Source organism: Lithobates pipiens, unplaced genomic scaffold (assembly GCF_037356315.1).
Source record: "Lithobates pipiens isolate NorthernLeopardFrog02 unplaced genomic scaffold, aLitPip1_a1.2 Scaffold_8, whole genome shotgun sequence".
Lineage (NCBI taxonomy): Eukaryota > Metazoa > Chordata > Amphibia > Anura > Ranidae > Lithobates > Lithobates pipiens.
In genome coordinates, this window is record NW_027507903.1 from 675,044,061 (window position 1) to 675,066,836 (window position 22,776).

Genomic DNA, 22,776 nt, shown 5'->3' on the forward strand with positions numbered 1-22,776 from the left:
TCTCCATGTGTCATGGAGAGTGAGTTCTTGTAAAGATAGCCTGATTTGTCTTAGTGCTCGAAATGGGAGCTGGGATGTACCTGTGGAGGAGTCGAGGAGGGGGTTTAATGGAATGTTGAACTCCCCCCCTAGGATTAAGAGTCCCGTCTAAAATGTAGTCAGTAGTCGGGTGACCATTCTAAAGAAGGGGACCTGTGAAGTGTTCGGGCTGTAAATATTGGCTAATGTAATGGGTGTATTCCATATCGTGTCTTTTAGGAAAATGTATCGCTCTTGTTCATCTTTAAGGGTGTCTGTTATTTGAAAGGGGAGGTCTTTGGCTAATAGGATAGAAGTCCCTTTTATTTTTAAATTTGGGTCTGTCATGTGGAAGGCTAGCAGGTAGCGATAGTTTTCGAGTTTGGGGATGGACCCTGTCTTGAAGTGGGTTTCCTGTAGGAAAACGATGTCTGCCTTCATGTTATGCATCACGGTGAGGACTTGCGACCTTTTTTCTGGTTTGTTGAGTCCCTTTATGTTTAGAGAGACGAGTTTGAGCGATCGGGGTGAAGGTGAGAGATGTGGGAAGGACATGGTGGGAGCCATGTGGTGTATGGAGGGAAATTGGGCTTCCCCGAACTGGGGGGAGCTCAATTAGGAGGGAGAGAGAGATGAGTGGTCTGGTTGTGGGGTGATGATAGGTAGTAGCGGAGTGGAAGTGTGAGCGGCGATCTAGAGGGGGTTGGAGTAGGAGATATGGGGCGGGGGGGTCAGAGGATCAAGTGGGGTGTGAGGGTGGGTTTGGGGAGTAAGATATGGGGAATAAGATCTGGTATCCGGGGGTAAGTGTTTAGACCGGCTGACCGTGTAATCTTCTATTGTTCTCTACTTTCTTTTATTTCACTACTTACTCTGTTAATCTTTGATATGCTATTTCCTTTATTACCCTGATTACTTCCTTTACTGATAATCTAAGTATACATCACAACATGTTTGTCTGTAATTCCTTCATCTATAATCTTCTCATTGAGGTTTGTGAATATGGAAGTGATACACAAGAGACTGTGTTCTGAACGCTTTCCTTCTTCCTTCTTCTACATGACTTTCTTCTTATGTCACACTTTGTTACCGGACTCTTGTATTTTGTTTGCCGAATTTGTAAAAGGTTTTAATAAATATCTAATATAAAAATAAATCCTCTTTATACCGGTGTTTAGACATGTGCAGAGTAAAAAATTTTGTTTCGGAATTTCGTTTTCGTCCGAAAAATTAATTAATTTAGTTACTCCCGAAATTCGTTTTTATTTATTTCGTTTTTCGTTCAAAAATTGCATTCGTCCGAAAATCCACATGAATTACGGTCGAATCTGTCTTTGAAGGTTTATGGTGTCTGTCGAATGTATAAAGAAGATTCGACGGAGCTAGTATATAGCATACTTTAGAACCCTATTAGAGTCTATGGGACTCCAACGTTCAAAATCTAAAGTGCTAATTTTAAAGACTAATTTGCAAGTTACTGTCCTAAAAAGTGTTTGGGGACCCGGGTCCTGCCCCAGGGGACATGTATCAATGCAAAAAAAAGTTTTAAAAACGGCTGTTTTTTCGGGAGCAGTGATTTTAATAATGATTAAAGTGAAACAATAAAAGTGTAATATTCCTTCAAATTTCATAGGGGGGGTGTGTCTATAGTATGCCTGTGAAGGGGCGCATGTGTCTGGTGCTTAGAACTGTCCCTGCACAAAGTGTCATTTATGCAGAAAAAAAAGTCCTTTAAAATCACTCGCAGCTATTATGAATTGTCGGCTCCGTAATACAGAGAACACTCATTGAAAGTCATTGATAAAAAAAAAAAAAAAAAAAAATTTTTAAAAAAGCGTGGGGGTCCCCCAAATTCAATTACCAGACCCTTCAGGTCTGGTATGGATATTAAGGGGAACCCCGCGTCAAATAAAAAAAAAATTGACGCAGGGTTCCCCTAAAAATCCATACCAGACCCTTTATCCGAGCACGCAACCTGGCAGGCCGCAGGAAAAGAGGGGGGGATGAGAGAGTGGCCCCCCTCCCTCCTGAACCGTACCAGGCCACATGCCCTCAACATTGGGAGGATGCTTTGGGGGTCTGCGACCCCTCAAAGCACCTTGTCCCCATGTTGATGAGGACAAGGGCCTCATCCCCACAACCCTGGCCGGTGGTTGTGGGGGTCTGCGAGCGGGGGGCTTATCAGAATCTGCAAGCCCCCTTTAACAAGGGGACCCCCAGATCCCGGCCCCCCCTGTTTGAAATGGTAAGGGGGTACAAAAGTACCCCTACCATTTCACAAAGAAAGTGTAAAAAATAGTTAAATAAGACAAACACACTTTTGAAAAATTCCTTTATTAAAAATAAAAAATAAATAAAAAAAAGATTCCAGCGGTGCTAATCCACTCTTGCTATCCAGCGACGGACGATCATCTCTCCAGCGATGGCTGATCTGAATCAGCGCAGCGAACCCATCCTTCTGTCTCCATGGAGGAGACACTGCAGGGATTCCGGCGGCCTGACGTTTGTTATATATGGAGGGCGGGGCCACCCGTCACCTGACCCCGCCCCCCTCTGATGCAAGGGGAAACCCGGGGTTCCCCCGTGACGTATGGGTGACCCCGACCCCCTCTGATGTAACGGAAACCTGCCTGTGTTACATCAGAGGGGTGCGGGGTCACCCATACGTCACAGGGAACCCCGGGTTTCCCCTTGCGTCAGAGGGGGCGGGGTCAGGTGACGGGTGGCCCCGCCCTCCGTATATAAGAAACGTCAGGCCGCCGGAATCCTTGCAGTGTCTCCTCCGTGGAGACAGAAGAATGATGGGTTCGCTGCGCTGATTCAGATCAGCCATCGCTGGAGAGATGATCGTCCGTCGCTGGATAGCAAGAGTGGATTACCACCGCTGGAATCTTTTTTTTATTTTATTTTTAATAAAGGAATTTTTCAAAAGTGTGTTTGTCTTATTTAACTATTTTTTACACTTTCTTTGTGAAATGGTAGGGGTACTTTTGTACCCCCTTACCATTTCAAACAGGGGGGGCGGGATCTGGGGGTCCCCTTGTTAAAGGGGGCTTCCAGATTCTGATAAGCCCCCCGCCCACAGACCCCCACAACCACCAGCCAGGGTTGTGGGGATGAGGCCCTTGTCCTCATCAACATGGAGACAAGGTGCTTTGAGGGGTCACAGACCCCCTAAAGCATCCTCCCAATGTTGAGGGCATGTGGCCTGGTACGGTTCAGGAGGGAGGGGGGGCCGCTCTCTCGTCCCCCCTCTTTTCCTGCAGCCTGCCAGGTTGCATGCTCGGATAAAGGGTCTGGTATGGATTTTTAGGGGGACCCCCACGTCAATTTTTTTCTTAAATTTGAGGCAGGGTTCCCCTTAATATCCATACCAGACCTGAAGGGCCTGGTAATTGAATTTAGGGGACTCCCACGCTTTTTTATTTATTTATTTATTTTTTTATCAATGACTTTCAATGAGTGTTCTCTGTATTACGGAGCCGACAATTCATAATAGCTGCGAGTGATTTTAAAGGACTTTTTTTCCTGCATAAATGACACTTTGTGCAGGGACAGTTCTAAGCACGGGAAACATGAGCCCCTTCACAGGCATACTATAGTCACCCCCCCTACGAAATTTAAAGGAATATTACACTTTTATTGTTTCACTTTAATCATTATTAAAATCACTGCTCCTGAAAAAACGGCAGTTTTTTTAAAACTTTTTTTTGCATTGATACATGTCCCCTGGGGCAGGACCCGGGTCCCCAAACACTTTTTAGGACAGTAACTTGCAGAATCTTTTCTCTCTGTCAAATCTTTTTTCTGTCGGATATTTTCTCTATATAATCTTGGACTATTAGGCCGCGTACACACGCGGGGACTGTTCGCCCAACTTTGTCCGTCAAACAGTTTCAGCGGACAGTCCGCTCAAAATTAGCATGGACGGACTTGCCCAAACACGACGAACGAACAGTCCGCTGAAACCGTGCGCGATGACGTGAACGGCACGTATGACGGGACTAGAAAACGACGTCCTATACACTGCAATGCAAACTTCGGCGTGTAAATCCTTTCTGAGCATGCGCGGAACTTAGTTTGACGAACAAGCCTACACACGAGGGGACTGTTCGCTGAAACAAAGTTTCAGCGGACAGTTTTTCGGAATTTCCGAAAAACTTTGTTCAGCAGACTGTCCGCTGAAACTGTCCGCTGAAAGCCCACACACGAGCGGACTGTCCGCCGAAACACTGTTCAGCGGACAAAGTTGGGCGAACAGTCCCCGCGTGTGTACGCGGCCTTAGAGGTAAGGTTAGGCACATTCGACCACAGGTTCTATAGACACAGATTATTGTCAGAGTCACGTCGAATCTCCTATTCTATATCGAACTGTTGTAACAATGAAAACGAAAATAAAGCATTTATTTATGTCGGATCTTTCGTTTTTCGGATTCTGTGCTTTCGTTATCGTTTGTCAAAACGAAAACAAAAATAGCTGAAATTCGGATGAAAATGCATTCGGACGAACACGAATGAACATGTCTACCGGTGTTGTGTTGAGCACCATTATAACACATTGTCTGTTGGATTAACCACTTGCTTGCTGGGCACTTAAACACCCTTCCTGCCCAGACCAATTTTCAGCTTTCGGTGCTCTCACAATTTGAATGACAATTACCGTATATACTCGAGTATAGGCCGACCCGAATATAAGCCGAGGCCCCCAATTTACCCCCAAAAAACTGGCAAACTTATTGACTCGTGTATAAGCCGAGGGTGAGACATGCCTGTCCATCCCTGTGTGTGTGTCCGTCCATCCCTGTGTGTCCGTCCATCCCTGTGTGTCCGTCCATCCCTGTGTGTCCGTCCATCCCTGTGTGTCCGTCCATCCATCCCTGTGTGTGTGTGTGTTCATCCATCCATCCATCCCTGTGTGTGTGTGTGTGTCCATCCATCCATCCATCCCTGTGTGTGTGTGTGTCCATCCATCCATCCATCCCTGTGTGTGTGTGTCTCCATCCATCCATCCATCCCTGTGTGTGTGTGTCTCCATCCATCCATCCCTGTGTGTGTGTGTCTCCATCCATCCATCCCTGTGTGTGTGTGTATCCATCCATCCCTGTGTGTGTGTGTCTCCATCCATCCATCCCTGTGTGTGTGTGTGTGTGTGTGTGTGTGTGTGTGTGTGTGTGTCCAGCCTACCTGTGTCCCGAGCCTCCGTCCCGTGCCTTGCCTCCTTGCCTCCGTCCCGTGCCGTGCCTTGCCTCCTTGCCTCCGTCCCGTGCCGTGCCTTGCCTCCTTGCCTCCGTCCCGTGTCGTGCCTTGCCTCCGTCCCGTCCCGTGCCGTGCCTTGCCTTGCCTCCGTCCCGTGCCTTGCCAGGATCGCCGCTCTTCGTCGGCGCCTCGGCGGCCATTCTAAAATTCAAAAGCCGCGCCTCCGCCTTCGCCTGTGATAGGCGGAACACTGAATTTCCCAGCAGCCTGTGTTCCGCCTATCACGGACATCGTCTCATCCTCGTCCGTAGTACGAGGATGAGCGGATGTCCGTGATAGGCGGAACACTGACTGCTGGGAAATTCAGTGTTCCGCCTATCACAGGCGGAGGCGGAGGCGCGGCTTTCGAATTGTAGTATGTCCGCCGTCTGTCTGCTCGATACGCTGATCGAGCAGTCAGACGGCGATGACTCGAGTATAAGCCGAGGGGGGCACTTTCAGCCTCAAAAAAGAGGCTGAAAATCTCGGCTTATACTCGAGTATATACGGTACTCAGTCATGCAACACTGTACTCAAATTAATTTTTTGTCCTTTTTTCCCACAAATAGAGCTTTCTTTTGGTGGTATTTGATCACCTCTGGGGTTTTTATTTTTTGCGCTATAAATGAAAAAAGACCGAAAATTTTGAAAAAAAAACGCATATTTCTTTGTTTCTGTGATAGAATTATGCAGATTATTAATTTTTCTTCATAAATTTTGGCCACAATTTAAACTGCTACATATCTTTGGTAAAAATAACCCAAATTAGTGGATATTATTTGGTCTTTGTGAAAGTTAGAGAGTCTACAAGGTGTGGTGCGAATCGCACAAAATTGATCACATCTGATGTACTGGTGGCCTATCTCGCTTCTTGTGACCCGAACAAGTCAGGAAAGTACAAATACCCCCCATATGACCCCTTTTTGGAAAGTAGACATTCCAAGGTATTTAGTAAGAGGCATAGTGAGGTTTTTGATGTTGTCATTTTTTTCCCACAATTCTTTACAAAATTAAGATTTTTCATTTTTTTCTCCACAAAATTGTCATTGTAATAGGTTATTTCTCTGACGTGGCATGTGTATACCACAAATGACACCCCCCCAAAAATTCTGCTACTCCCGAGTATTACAATACCACATGTGTGGGACTTTTTCACAGCCTGGCCACATAGAGAGGCCCAACATGCAGGTAGCGCCATCACGTGTTCTAGGAACATAAATTACACATCTAACTTGTTGACTATTTATTACACTTTTGAAGCACCAGGACAATGACACGTGACACTGATGACAGATGGCACTGATACGTGGCAATGATGACACTTATACGTGGCACTGATGACACGTGGCACTGATGACACGTGGCACTTATACGTGGCACTGATGACACGTGGCACTAATACGTGGCACTGAAGACACGTGGCACTAATACGTGGCACCGATGACAGATGGCACTAATACATGGCACCGATGACGCGTGACACTGATGACAGATGGCACTGATAAGTGGCATTGATGACACGTGACACTGACAACAGATGGCACGTGACACTGACAGGTGGCACTGATGACAAGTGGCACTGATGACAGATGGCACTAATACGTGGCACTGATGACAGATGGCACTGGGGACAAATGGCACTGACAACAGGTGGCACTGGGGGCAGGTGGCACTGGGGGCAGGTAGCACTGGGGTGGATGGCACTGGGGGCAGGTAGCACTGGGGTGGATGGCACTGGGGCGGATGGCACTGCTGGGGGAGGATGGCACTGCTGGGGGAGGATGGCGCTTTTTTTTTTTTCTTTTACTCAAAGCAGAACGGCTGCCGCTGCAGCCGTTCATCTCTCCCCTCTCACACTGTCTGTGTGAGGAGGGAGATTGGCGCTGAGAGATGATCTCATATGTTTACATATGAGATCATCTCCCATTGGACACGCCGATCACGCTGTAAACGGCCGCTGTGATTGGCCGTTTACAGCGATCTGTGTTTGCTTGTCCCCGGGGGACACGGCGAACACAGATCTTCCGCGATTGCGGAAGTAAACATCAGGACGTCCAGGGACGGCCACCCGGACGAACGCGCCTGCTCTACAGCCGTCATTCGGCTATAGGGCGGGAGCGAGGTGGTTAAGTAACTAATTGCTCTGTCTGCAAACTTTCCTTTCACAGCCGACTCTCAGAGTCTTTAGTTTTCTAACATTTGTAACCTGCGGTTCATCAGAAGGTTATTCCTCATATCTCCTTCAGAATTCATAGGAATTAATATAATTTAATATCATAAAAACCTGACATATCAGTATACTGTACACAGAATAGTCTGGTCTGAAGGACACACACAGACCCCACCCATTAACCACTTAAGGCAGGGGTTGACAAATTTGCTTGGAATCTAGGAGCCAGCTAAAAAAAGTTAGGAGCCAGGTCCGTGACGGTGATCTGGACCTGTCCCTGGCCTGACATGGAGACGAGTGAGGGGAAGATGCCCCCCCCCCCCCCCCCCACCTGTCTCCAAGTCATTGCCCATAGCTCTTAGAGGGACATTTTATTTATTTTATTTTTTTCAAATGACAATTTTTTTTTAAATTGCATTTTAGTGTAAATATGAGATGTGAGGTCTCTCTGACCCCCCGGATCTCATATATAAGAGGACCTGTCATGCTTATTTCTATTACAAGGGATTTTTACATTCCTTGTAATAGGAATAAAAGTGACACACATTTTTTTTAAAAAAAACAACAGTGAAAAAAATAAAAATAAAAGTTAAAATAAGAAAGAGAAAACATTTTTTTTAGCGCACCCTGTCCCGCCAAGCTTGCGTGCAGAAGCGAACGCATATGAAAGCAGTTTTCAAACCACATCGGTGGATTGGTAGAGTGAGAGCAATAAGTCTAGCCCCAGACCTCCTCTGTAACTTAAAACATTCAACCTGTAAAAAATTTTAAACGTCACCTATGGAGATTTTAAAGGGTAAAAGTTTGTCGCCATTTTATGAGCGGGGCGTAATTTTGAAGTGTGACATGTTGGGTATCAATTTACTCGGCGTAACATTATCTTTCACAATATAAAAAAAAAATTGGGCTAAGTTTACTGTTGTCTTATTTTTGTTTATTAAATAAATTTTTCCCCAAAAAAGTGCGCTTGTAAGTCCGCTGTGCAAATACGGTGTGACAGACAGTATTGCAACGACCACCATTTTATTCTCTAGGGTGTTAGAATTAAAAATATATATCATGTTTAGGAGTTCTAAGTAAAGGGAAGGAGATAGGCTGGCAGGCAGGGGAAGCTCCATTAGCATTGCTGGTTGTCATTCCAACGGCCACCACAAGAGGGCGCCAGATTCCAGAAGGAACCATAGGATCGCAGAAGGCCTCAAAGCCGGGGGCTCAATTACCGCCCGCCGGCAGCGCGGCCCGACGCGATCACGCCGGGGGGGTCCACGGAGACAGGATACCCCCAGCTGTGCTGCCCCAGACGCCAGGTCGTTAAATCTAGTCGCAAATGCGACCTGGCACCCGGGTTTTGTGGAGCCCTGACTTAAGGACTGAGCTTCTTTCTGAGATTTGTTGTTTACCAGTTAAAAACTGTTTTTTTTTTTTGCTAGAAAATTACATAGAACCCTTAAACATTATATATATTTTTTCGAACACCCTAGAGAATAAAATGGTGGTCGTTGCAATACTTTCTGTCACACCGTATCTGAGCACCGGTCTTACAAGACAACAGTAAAGTTAGTCTATTTTTTATGTTGTGAAAGATAATGTTACGCAAGTAAATTGATACCCAACATGTCACGCTTCAAAATTGCGCCCGCTTGTGGAATGGCGACAAACTTTTACCCTTAAAAATCTCCATAGGCGACATTTAATTCTACAGGTTGCATGTTTTAAGTGACAGAGGAGGTCTAGAGCTAGAATTATTGATCTCGCTCTACCGATCGTGGCGATACCTCACATGTGTGGTTTGAACAACATTTTCATATGCGGACGCTACTCACGTATGCGTTTGCTTCTGCAGGCGCGCTCGTTGGGATGGGGCACGTTTATTTATTTTTTTCCTTATTTATTTTACCTTTTTTATTTTTGTACTGTTTTTTCAAAAAAAAAAAATTGTGTCACTTTTATTCCTATTACAAGGAATGTGATAGAAAAAATGACAGGACCCCTTAAATATGAGATCTGGGGGTCAAAAAGACCTGAGATCTCATATTTACAGTAAAATGCAATAAAAGAATAATTTTGTCATTTAAAAAATGAAAAAAATGGCCCTTTAAGAGCTATGGGCAGAAGTGACGTTTTGACGTTGCTTCCGCCCAGCAATGATATGTAGACAGATGTTCCCCTCACTAGTCTCCTTGTCAGGTCACAAGAAGGACCCGATCACCTCCGCCGCTGCCATGGCTCCGGTAAGTGGTGGAGGGCACCAGAGCACCGGCAGGAGTGGGGACTTCTCCCGCCTCCGATAAAAGGGATCTTGCGGCGAATCTGTTGCAGAGACCACTTGTGGTTTTTAAGGACAGTTTCCTGCACAGTTTTTATAATTAAGTAATTTTTAACGGGGATATTTTTAAGATACAAAATCAATCTATATGACACAGTCTATACATGTGAAACTTATTTATGGAGACAACTGATCATACAAAATAGTTACATTTATTGGTTGACAAAAAACAAATATTTACATGGAATTAAAATATCGATTATGTCACATGAACATCTTGACAGTTATTGGAAACGCCCGTAAAATGAGCGTAGTACCTTGGACATAATATCACCATGATAACTTCTCAGTAGAATCAGTAACCTGGTGAGAATGACAATTAAACAGAACGTCTGTATTTCACACGCCCAACCATTACTATACTGCAGGTAAGTAAGTGGTTAATAATGTGAAATAAATTAGACGTTTGTTTTGCCAAAAACTTGAGTCTTTAGAGAAAAATCTAAAAGGTGGTTATTGATTCGGGAGAACGATCATTAATAGTATTACATTCAATACATCAATATTTGAGAGACCATACATGATAAAATCAACATGACATAATTACCCATTCCAAGATGGCTACTGCTCCTAATGGCTGGTTACCAGAGTTAAGATGGCTGCTGTGGCTTTAAAAATGGATACTCTTAAAGAGGATTTACTTCTTGTGACCTCCGAGTTCCAATGATCAGGTTCAGGAATCTTCATGAATGTGAAAATATGTATTCATGCATGGTGCATGGGTGTCAGTCTGTCTGGGAGTGTGTGTATCTCCCAGTGTCCCCCTCAGGGTAGGTCCTTGAGCCTTCCTCCCTCATGGCATCTTACTTGCTTCTAAATACCATCTCAGACAATGAGATCATAAAATTATAATAAGTTCTGCCCAAAAGGTATGTGTTCCTTTTCATTGGTAGGCAAGACTTAATAATTAACCTTTTCTGGGAATGATTTTAAGGTAATAGCACCTTCAACCACCAGGGGTCTCACATGTGTCTGGAGTTTATCTCTTTAAGTTAATATATTCTATTTTTATAATGTGTATTTGTTTTTTATTTTCAAAGATTTTATTGGTATCAAGCAAATAACATGTACTGATGCATACAATTCAGCTTGTGATTGTTACATTGAACAGAGTACATTCAGTTCAAAGGAAGATGATTACAGATTAAAATGCTACATAACTCTCAGGGAATACTAACAGAAGCCTTAATTATAACCAAAAGTGTGAGCCCAAACTTTATTATCAGCAGGGGCCAAAGCCCAATACTTCACACAGGTTCTTTCATAGCGGTACTCTGTGGATAAAGATGCATAACGGTGGATATGCCATGGGGGCATCAAGCATCGTCATCTGCGGAGCAGATAGGATTGTAGGGGAGGAAAGGCTGTTCTTGGTATGAGAACAGAGAGAATAGAGATAAGGGGGGTGTGTTCCTGGCTGGACGGCTCATACGGGGTAGCGAGAACTCTTTGCCTATTTGTATTCAGTAACGGGCCCATAGGGGGTCAGGGTTTGAGAAGGCGTTCGTCAAATTCATGTGGCATGAAGTGAGTGGCCCATGGCCCCCAGGTTTTGAGATGTCGGGGGATTTTGTCTAGGAGAGTGGCTTCTATTTTGCTATGTATCATGGCCCGGGTAACCCTGTTTTTCACTTCAACGATATTTAGAGTCGGGTCTTCCAGGCTCTCGCTATTGTTTGCTTAGCTGCCATCAGAAGTTGTAGAAGTAGGCTTAGTTGAGCTTTGGTGTAGTCCTGTGAGGAATGATTCAGTAGGACGAGAGACGGGTCAGATGCTAGGGGTTGTTGCAATAGTGTAGAAGCCATTAAAAATATTGTCGCCCAGAAACGCTGTACGACTGGGCACGTCCACCAAATGTGCACATGGGTACTCCTCAGCCCCTGAAATACACTGGGTGGTGAGATGGTAGAAGCTTGGCTATTCTTGCTGGCACTAAGTACCACCTCATGAGAACTTTATAATTGGCCTCTGAGGCGACAATATTTTGAGTTGAGGCTTTGGTGTTAGACCATATGTTTAACCAATCTTCAGCATCTAAATCTATAGCTAGGTCGTTAGACCAGCAAAGAGCATAAGATGGGGGTGCAGCTGGGGTGGACGTTAGGTGAGCGTAAAGGTCGGGAAATGATGCCCGGGGCATGCAGGTAGGAATTGCATGTACTCTCGAATATAGTTAAGCTGTCCAGCTCTGTACCGGCTCCAGTGATTGTTTGGACAAAGTGTTTGATCTGGAGATAACAAAACACTCCCGCGGCAGGAGTTGTGCCTGCATCTGCAATGCTGGGAATGTTTTCATGGTGTCACCTGTAACCAGATCATAAATGCGGGTCAGACCCGCATGCTCCCAAGCTTGAAAGGAGGAGGGTTTGGCCGAGGCCAGGTAAAAGTGGGTTATTAAGGAAAGACATTAGTGGAGCGGTTAGGTTAAATGGTTTACTAAGCTTACCCCATAGGTTTAGAGAGTGCTACGTTATTGGGTTCGTAGCAGATCTATAAACAGATTTGGGCAGCCAGAGCAGATTAGAGATTGTGAGGGGGTGAATATCAATTTCTTCCAGAGCCACCCACAAAGGCATTTCAGCTTTTGCATGATAGAGTGTAATTAGAGTGTAATTTGTGCTAACTGGGCTGCATGGTAGTATCGCATAAAGTTCGGCACTCCCAGACCTCCGTTAAGTATGCTGCGGGTTAGAACAGATTGAGGCACTCTAGGTTTCGTGGATCCCCAGATATATTTATATACCCGGTGCTGTATCACTCAGTGGAAGTATGTTGGGATTGCGATCGGGAGCAGTCTATAAAGGTGTAGGAGCTTGAGTAATGACCTTTACAGCTGCGATGTGTCCAAGCCATGATACACATAGGGGCTGCCAAGTATTGAGTAAGGAAGTGAGGTGGCTCAGCATCGGTAGATAGTTGACCTGAAATAGAAGGGAAAAATTTGAACATTTTGGACACAATTCCATTATTTACTTTTCTAATAGAGGTGTTATTTGTCCTGTTGGGGTAAACCTTCACTTCGTATCTTAGTCATTGTCTTTGAGACCATCTGAGCCCATACTGAGGTTGACTTCAGGATATCTATTCATTCTCTGATAAATAGGTTTATTTACCCAAGCCTTCCTTGAATTAAAAGTTTTTGTGGCTTCAATCTGAGTCAACGTGAGATTTTGTTTGTCGCAGCCCAGCTTTTCAATGGGTCATATAAATAAGTCACCTAATTCTGATTGGAGGGGAAGTGTTCTTTTGGGAGCAAAATGTATTATTTCTTCATAAATTCACAACGCACTTTTATCTTAAACTGGACCACTCACTGAAGAAGAGGATACCAGGGTTATGGTAGCTAGCTTGCTGCTGCCATAACAATGATATTCCTCTTCAAACAGCCAATGTATAACAATGGTGGGCGGTCCGGAAGTAGTTAAAGTGTACTGTACACCTTTCCCTGACATAGTGGCCACTAAAGAGCCACACAATGTGTTGTTTATGTTTTTTAACCTGTTTTTATGATGAGTAAATACCAACCTTCCTGAAGAATCCTCTTGGAAGCATCTTATTAGTGAATTTCCATTTTGGGGCCTTCTCCTTTTTATTACCTGACCTCTCTGTAGACATCTTACTGGCTGATACTTTGGTGCTGATTAGTACCAGTCTTGGCTAAGAATGGAACAGATTTGTAGTAGGGATGCACGGAATGGGTTTTTTGGTGCCGAAACCGATACCGAAAATGAAAAATACACTAGGCCGAAAACCGAAACCGATACCGAAACAGCACCGATACCGAAAATGACTGTTTTAAAAAAATATTTTTATACAGGAGGTGGTCAGAGACTGGGGACATGGTACAGGAGGGACTGGAGACATGGTACAGGAGGTGGTCAGAGACTGGGGACATGGTACAGGAGGTGGTCAGAGACTGGGGACATGGTACAGGAGGTGGTCAGAGACTGGGGACATGGTACAGGAGGTGGTCAGAGACTGCATGCATAGTACAGGAGGTGGTCAGAGACTGCATAATGGTACAGGAGGTGGTCAGAGACTGGAGACATGGTACAGGAGGTGGTCAGAGACTGGGGACATGGTACATGAGGTGGTCAGAGACTGGGGACATGGTACAGGAGGTGGTCAGAGACTGCATGCATGGTACAGGAGGTGGTCAGAGACTGCATAATGGTACAGGAGGTGGTCAGAGACTGGGGACATGGTACAGGAGGTGGTCAGAGACTGGGGACATGGTACAGGAGGTGGTCAGAGACTGGGGACATGGTACAGGAGGTGGTCAGAGACTGGGGACATGGTACAGGAGATGGTCAGAGACTGGCGACATGGTACAGGAGGTGGTCAGAGACTGCATGCATGGTACAGGAGGTGGTCAGAGACTGGGGACATGGTACAGGAGGTGGTCAGAGACTGGGGACATGGTACAGGAGGTGGTCAGAGACTGGGGACACGGTACAGGAGATGGTCAGACTGGGGACACGGTACAGGAGATGGTCAGAGACAGATGACGTGGTACATGAGATGGTCAGAGACTGGGGACACGGTACAGGAGATGGTCAGAGACAGAGGACGTGGTACAGGAGATGGTCAGAGACTGGGGACATGGTACAGAAGATGGTCAGACTGGGGACATGGTACAGGAGATGGTCAGAGACAGAGGACGTGGTACAGGAGGCATCCCCCAGTGTGCCTGTGTCCCCTTTTGCATCCAGTGTGTCCCCTTTTGCAGCCAGTGTGTCCCCTTTTATTGCAGCCAGTGTGTCCCCTTTTGTTGCAGCCTGTGTGCCATTTTGCAGCCTGCCTGTGCAGGGAAGAGAGCCGCCTCCGCTGCCTGTTTGATCACAGCGCCGGGAACATCACAGCTTTCATTTCAATAGCTGTGTGTTCCCGACTGCGCGCCGTCACACGCAGCCCCTCCCCCTTGTCCGGGCACTTTGATAGACAGATCATCCGTCCAATCCTGCGGATGATCTGTCTATCTAAGTGCCTGGACAAGGGGGAGGGGCTGCGTGTGACAGCGCGTGGCCGGGAACACACAGCTATTGAAATGAAAGCTGTGATGTTCCCGGCGCTGTGATCAAACAAGCGGCAGAGGCGGCTCTCCTGCGCTATACACCCCCCATGATGGGCGTCACCAGGGGTGGGGGGCGGAGCCCCGCCCCCACCCAGGCCACGCCCCATTTTCGGCTCCATTATCGGCCGTTTTTCTCTTTCGGCAAATTGCCGAAAAGGGCATTTTCGGCCGATATGTTTCAGGCGGCCAAAATTTCGGTGCATCACTAATTTGTAGAGGTGACACCTAAAAATACAAGTCTGTATAAATTGTGGCCCTCAACAGGATAGAATTCTTTTGTGACCCCAATATACCAACTAGATGAATGTTGAGTAGAAGGTTCTGATTGACCCTCATATTTATGGGTTGTAAATGACAATAATCCATCCAAGTCTAAGGCCGCGTACACACGGGCGGACTGTTCGCCCAACCTTGTCCGCTGAACAGTGTTTGGGCGGACAGTCCGCTCGTGTGTGGGCTTTCAGCGGACAGTTTCAGCGGACAGTTGGACGGACAAAGTCTTTCGGAAATTCCGAAAAACTGTCCGCTGAAACTGTGTTTGAGCGAACAGTCCGCCCGTGTGTGGGCCTGTCCGCTGTACTTTCGAAATGAGCGGACTGTTCCCGCTCGGAAAGTCCGCCCATTTCGAGCGCGTGTACAGGTAGGCGGGGCCCGCGAAGGAGACGTCGCGGGCTCCGCCGCCTGGAATGGGCTTAAAGGGGAACCCCAACGCCGAAAAAAATCGGCGTGGGGTTCCCCCCCCAAGTCCACACCAGACCCTTGTCCGAGCACGCTACCCGGCCGGCCAGGAAAGGGGGGCGAGCGAGCGCGCCCCCCCTCCTGAGCCGTACCAGGCCGCGTGCCCTCAACATGGGGGGGTGCCTTGGGGAAGGGGGGGCCGCGCGGCCCCCCCACCCCAAAGCACCTTGTCCCCATGTTGATGAGGACAAGGGCCTCTTCCCGACAACCCTGGCCGTTGGTTGTCGGGGTCTGCGGGCGGGGGGCTTATCGGAATCCGGGAGCCCCCTTTAAGAAGGGGGCCCCCGGATACCGGCCCCCCACCCTATGTGAATGAGTATGGGGTACAATGTACCCCTACCCATTCACCTGTGAAATAAAGTACAAAAAAAAACACAACACAGGGGAAAAAATATTTTATTGCACAGCTCCGGGGGTCTTCCGTCTTCGGGGGTCTTCTCGCCGGACTCCTCCGCTATGTGTGTGTAGCTCTTTTGCTAGCGGAGGAGTCCGGCTTTCTTCCTCCCCGCCGCCGGCCTCTTCTCCCGACTTCGGGGGTCTTGTCCCCCTCTTCGGTTCTTCTGCCGGGCCACCGCGCCTGGTCCGGTGGCCCGGTCTTCTGTCGCCGTCTTCCGTTCTTCTGTCGCCGCCTTCGGTTCTTCTGCCGGGCCACCGCGCCTTCTTGTAGCTCTTTTACAGGCGGTGGCCCGGTCTTCTGTCGCCGCTGTCGCCTTCCGTTCTTCTTCTTGTTCTTCTTCTTCTTCTTCTCCTGGAGATGTTGACTCGACGAGCTCTCCGGCCGGAATGCCAGGGACGCGCTCTGCGGTCACTTATATAGTGACAATGGGGCGGTGTCACATGGTATATGTCACATGGGTTGGTCACATGGGTTGATGTCACATGGGGACTATGACATCGTAAGGGGGCGGGGTCACCATGTGACCAACCCATGTGACATGTACCATGTGACCCTGCCCCATTGTCACTATATAAGTGACAGCGCAGGGCGGCTCTGGCATTCCGGCCGGAGGGAGCGACGTGTCAACATCTCCTGGAGAAGAACAAGAAGAAGAACACGAACGGAAGTCGGCGGCGACATCGGCGACAGAAGACCGGGCCACCGCCTGTAAAAGAGCTACAAGAAGGCGCGGTGGCCCGGCAGAAGAACCGAAGGCGGCGACAGAAGAACGGAAGACGGCGACAGAAGACCGGGCCACCGGACCAGGCGCGGTGGCCCGGCAGAAGAACCGAAGAGGGGGACAAGACCCCCGAAGTCGGGAGAAGAGGATGGCGGCGGGGAGGAAGAAAGCCGGACTCCTCCGCTAGCAAAAGAGCTACACACACATAGCGGAGGAGTCCGGCGAGAAGACCCCCGAAGACGGAAGACCCCCGGAGCTGTGCAATAAAATATTTTTTCCCCTGTGTTGTGTTTTTTTTTGTACTTTATTTCACAGGTGAATGGGTAGGGGTACATTGTACCCCATACTCATTCACATAGGGTGGGGGGCCGGTATCTGGGGGCCCCCTTCTTAAAGGGGGCTCCCGGATTCCGATAAGCCCCCCGCCCGCAGACCCCGACAACCAACGGCCAGGGTTGTCGGGAAGAGGCCCTTGTCCTCATCAACATGGGGACAAGGTGCTTTGGGGTGGGGGGGCCGCGCGGCCCCCCCTTCCCCAAGGCACCCCCCCATGTTGAGGGCACGCGGCCTGGTACGGCTCAGGAGGGGGGGCGCGCTCGCTCGCCCCCCTTTCCTGGCCGGCCGGGTAGCGTGCTCGGACAAGGGTCTGGTGTGGACTTGGGGGGGAACCCCACGCCGATTTTTTTCGGCGTTGGGGTTCCCCTTTAAGCCCATTCCAGGCGGCGGAGCCCGCGACGTCTCCTTCGCGGGCCCCGCCTACCTGTACACGCGCTTGAAATGGGCGGATTTGCCTCCTCCTTACGTGGGCGAGTCCGTTCATTTCAAAAGTTGAGCGAACTGTTTGCCCAACCTTGTTCGTCAAACAGTCCGCTCGTGTGTGGGCAAGTCCGCTCATGCAAATTTTGAGCGGACTGTTTGATGAAACTGTTTGCCGAACAAGGTTGGGCGAACAGTCCGCGCGTGTGTACGCGGCCTAATACTTTCTAATTGGACAACCAGTCAGCCAATTGTTTTCCACAGAAGGGAACACATGCTCCTTATTGGTTCCGTTCATCGAACTACAAATGAAGTTATTATTCTTTTGTGGTCCTTCCAGGTGATGTCATCTCGGATCATCTCCTGATGCCATGGCGACCTCTTCCTCCTCATCCTCCTCCTCACAAGGTATGACTGCTGATCCTGACAATCCTTTCCAATGTTTTCCTCCACCTCACATCTCCAGAGATTGGAATTAGATGATAGAAATCTTATGTCTCCATAGTCTGGGCATTTCCTGTAGACATCTGGTCAGTCCACCCATTAGAAGAGTTCAGGAGTCTTCATCAATTCCACCATCGCATTCCTGTGTCTTCAGATTTTATTTATCATTGATGGAAATTATTGAGATGGTCCAGTGATCCATAATGACTGGAGGACCCTAAATTGTTTGGCTATTTTTGTGTAGTGGTCGGGGGAATACTTTATCTATAATCCTAAGAATAAAACAGCCCCGTGTCACATGACACATATTGCTGGGAGATTTTGGGGTAATCAGAGTTCTTAGTTCACACTGATGAGACTCCTCATTATTCAGGGGGGAAGGTTTTTTAAAAGTTTTATATTTTTCTTTTAGTTTACTATGAAACAGTCAATAAACATGATGTTTAAAATGATCATCCATACATTAGGAGGTCTGCATATAAAATAATTACTATGAGTTTGTGTCATTTGTACAGTCATCACTAATAATCCCCGTAATTTGTCTAATAGGTTTACTTCCTATGATCATCAGCTCATAATACATTATTATTTTCTTGAAATACCTCAACCAGTAAGATATGGCATTTGACCACTAGATGGAGCTGATGATCATAGGAAATAAACATATTAGACACATTATAGGGACTTCACAAAGGTGATAAAAAAAATAGCCCCCTAGTTGTTTGAATCCAATATTAACCTCCCTGGCGGTACGATTATTTCGGATTTTAGGTGCTAAAAGCGGTACCATTATTTTGCATGAAAATTTGGCGTTTTATATTGTAGTCCTGTAATTCTTAGGAATAACTCACTTAAATCTGTCCAAACCAGAGTGTAGCAGACATCCCGGGTATAATAAAGTTTGAAAAATTAAATCATAAATTATAATATAAGAAATAATTATAAATAATTGTACCAAATAATAATATAACAATAATAAAAATTATTCAATAATGTAATCAAATCAAAAACACAGAAATTTGCTCAGTTGCAGAATTGTCACTGTCATTACATTTCAGTATTTGATGACGGATCTCCCCACAAATCGCTATCGCTCAATTCTGCGAGTGATTCTAATTTATTATCGCTGTTTTCTAGCTGGTCTAAAATCATTTTTGATGTACAGTGACAGTTTTGGTTGCTATGGACAATCTCCAGTTTCCAGGCATAAAGAACAGTTTTTATTATATAAAACTACATGCAGGACACTGGGCAGACCACTAGGGACACTGGGGATGTGAAATATTTACATACAGCAATGTAATCTGTAAGATTACATTATGCTGTATGTATACTGTTTGTTTCACTTTTTGAATTTGGCGCCGATCTTCGTGCCCGTGCGTCGCAACGCTCGCAGGGCACGGAGATCGGCGATGTAATGCATCGAGCGAGACACGGCTCGCTCGTACAGCGGGGAGACAACGCTGGATCCGAGGGAGAAGGTAAGTAATCCTCCTCCTGGATCCAGCGATGCTGTCCCGAGGCTGGCTCGGGAATACCGCTTTTGGTATGAAAATTCCACCCCGAGCCAGCCTCGGGAATACCGTCAGGGGGGTTAATCCATCTGAGAGGTAATTTACCACTATGGAGGCAATCATATGAGATTACCACAGGGAATCCAATCCCTCCATAAGATAATGTACATATAGACATATTGGGGATCATTTCCTTTGCCTTCTATATGCTCTTTATAGCATCGTTGGCTGCCAGTACAGACTTGTCTGCTGTCATATGTCAGAAATCCTCCAATCAGGATGAATGTTTATGGTTGCTGATTGTCCTCTCTGCAGGGTCGGCTCCTGGTGTCCTGGGAAAGGTCCCACAAACCCCCGGGGATCTTCTCATATATTCTCTGGAGGATCTGAAAGGAAGTGACTTCAAGAGATTTAGGAACAAATTGTCTGATTTCTCCTATAAAGATGAACGTCCCATCCCCCGAGGAAAACTAGAAAATGCAGACTGGATCACCACCAAGGACATACTGATAGACACATATGGAGAAGAAGGGGCTCTGGATGTCACCGTTGATGTCTTTACACTGATCGGTCTGAAGGGACCCGCAAATGACCTCCAGGAGAGGAGAGCACAACATGGTGAGTTCCCATCTATAATGACAATTTCCTACCAATTCCTGATCAATATCTGTGAGAGGAAGAACAAGGAATGTCATCCAGGGAAAGCCATTAACCAATCAGGAGATTTCAACTGGATGATCCCCTTCTCACTGACAGTACGCACTTATGGGGCCTCACAAAAAGGGTCTTTATTCTGGGGGGCCACATATCTGGGTACCTCCCTTTGTGCTGAGAGAGCGCTACACAGAAACTAGGATCCCACCAAGATCCCGGGGATTGTACTAATGATCAGAATCCGGGACTCCCGGTTCCCTGTCACATGATCACTGTGATAACCTCTGGCAATCATGTGTGTCTGGGAAGCTCACCCCTGTGTTTTTTTTCTTTTCCAAATGGAGAGAAAGATACATTGTATACATACAGAATCCATTATATAATACATTGTATACATACATGATCCATTATAGAATACATTGTATACTTACAGGATATATTATATTATACATTGTGTTCTTTCTAATAAAGAAAAAAATAGCTAGATCAAGGTTTGATCCGGGTCAGTGCTAGATTTAGTTTTATGGCCAGGGTTGGTGTATTTTGGGTATTTTTATTTTTAACAACTTAAGGGCCGAGCCTCTCTCTGAGATTTGGTGTTTACAAGTTAAAAACAGTTTTTTTTGCTAGAAAAATACTTAGACATTATATATTTTTTTCTAACACCCTAGAGAATAAAATGGCAGTCGTGCAATACTTTCTGTCACACCGTATTTTCTTACAAGTACACTTTTTTTTTTGTAAAAAAATAATTTTTTTTTATATAAAAAAAAGACAACAGTAAAGTTAGACCGTTTTTTTTTATATTGTTAAAGATAATGTTACGAAGAGTAAATTGATACCCACTATGTCACGTTTCAAAGATGTGCCCACTCGTGGAATGATGACAAGCTTTTACCCTTAAAAATCTCCATAGGTGACGTATAAAAAGTTCTATAGGTTGCATATTTTGAGTTACAGAGGAGGTCTAGGGCTAGAATTATTGCTCTCGCTCTATCGATCTCAGCGATACCTCACATGTGTAGTTTGAACACCGTTTTCATATGCGGGCGCTGCTCACGTATGTATTTGCTTCTGCACGTGAGCTTGGCAGGACGGGGCACGTTTACATTTTTTCTTATTTATTTTACCTTTTATTTTTTTTATTTTTACACTGTTCTTTTACAAAAAAAGGTGTCACTTTTATTCCTATTACAAGGAATATAAACATCCCTTGTAATAGAATAAAGCATGACAGGACCTCTTAAATATGAGATCTGGAATCAAAAAGACCTCAGATCTCATATTTACACAAAAATGATGTTCTGACATTGCTTCCGCCCTGCGATAGTATGGAGACAAGTGGGGGCCATCTTCCCCTCCCTCAGCTTCATGCCACACACGGGAGAGGACGTGATCACCTCCGCCGCTACAACGGCTCCGGTGAGCGGCGGAGGGCATCGGAGAGTGGTGTGAGGGGGGGCCCCCTCTCCCGCTACCGATAAAAGTGATTGTGCAGTGAATCCGCCACAGAGACCACTTTTATCAGAAACTGGACCGCTCACTGAAGAAGAGGATACCGGGGTTATGGCAGCTGCCGTCATAAAAGGCGATATTCCTCTTCAAAGTGCCGACATATATCAGTGTGAGCCGGTCAGGAAGTGGTTAAACATTTTCTAAATTAGTATCAGTGTCAGATTTTTTAGGTAGGATAAAAAAGCAAAATATGTGAAATGTTTTTTAGGCCATACTACGGGTACAAACCACAACTCCTGAAATTAATACGGTATAATCCACCCGGATACACAATGTAGTTGTGATGATATGTACAGATTTACTAACAGAGGTCACAGTTGCAAAATTGTGTTCAGGCATTAACATTTGATTTCCCCTCAGTCCCTAAAGGATTAATCAATCTTTTTACTGAGGGAGTTTACAGAATAAAATAAAATGTAAGAGGGAAGCAGAGTAAGCCCCTGTACACACGGTCGGACATTCTGCCAACCAAATCCGTCAGATTTTGTCCGTCGGATTTTGCCTGTCGGATCTTGTCCGAAACTGTTGCATACACACGGTCGGACTAAAGCCGCGTACACTCGTAGCGGTATGTCCGACGTACTTAGTCTGGCGGACTTCCCGCCAGACTGTCCGTCGGACTTTCCGAACGGGCTACTTGCCCACACACGGCAGTTTTTCAGCGGACTAATATGGCGTACTAAGTCCGCCGTACTATCAGCCCTACTTTTGAAATGAACGGACTCGCCCACACACGCAGAGGAAAGTCCGCTCATTTCGAGCTCGTCTCCAGGTAGGCGGGGCCCGCGAAGGAGACGTTGCTGGCCCTGGTATGGACTTAAAGGGGAACCCCAACGCTGAAAAAAAATCGGCGTGGGGGTCCCCCCCAAGTCCACAACAGACCCTTGTCCGAGCACGCTACCCAGCCAGCCAAAAAAAGGGGGGGCGAGCGAGCGCCCCCCCCTCCTGAGCCGTACCAGACGCGTGCCCCTCAACACCCCAAAGCACCTTGTCCCCATGTTGATGAGGACAAGGGCCTCTTCCCGACAACCCTGGCCGTTGGTTGTCGGGGTCTGCGGCGAGGGGCTTATCGGAATCCGGGAGCCCCCTTTAATAAGGGGGCCCCCGGATACCGGCCCCCCACCCTATGTGAATGAGTATGGGGTACAATGTACCCCTACCCATTCACCTGTAAAATAAAAGTACAAAAAAAACACAACACACGAGATAAAATA

At 46.6% G+C, this 22,776-nt stretch overlaps 1 protein-coding gene across 1 annotated transcript in view; it reads left to right on the forward strand.

The window, feature by feature from the left end:
• Nucleotides 1–22,776, forward strand: part of LOC143961989 (NACHT, LRR and PYD domains-containing protein 3-like) — a 118,027-nt gene that overhangs the window by 21,344 nt on the left and 73,907 nt on the right. Inside the window, exons 2-3 of the mRNA XM_077471333.1 lie at nt 17,776–17,843; nt 19,709–20,011. Coding sequence (XP_077327459.1) covers nt 17,807–17,843; nt 19,709–20,011 — 340 coding nt within the window. The 5' untranslated portion in view covers nt 17,776–17,806. The remainder of the gene's footprint in view (nt 1–17,775; nt 17,844–19,708; nt 20,012–22,776) is intronic.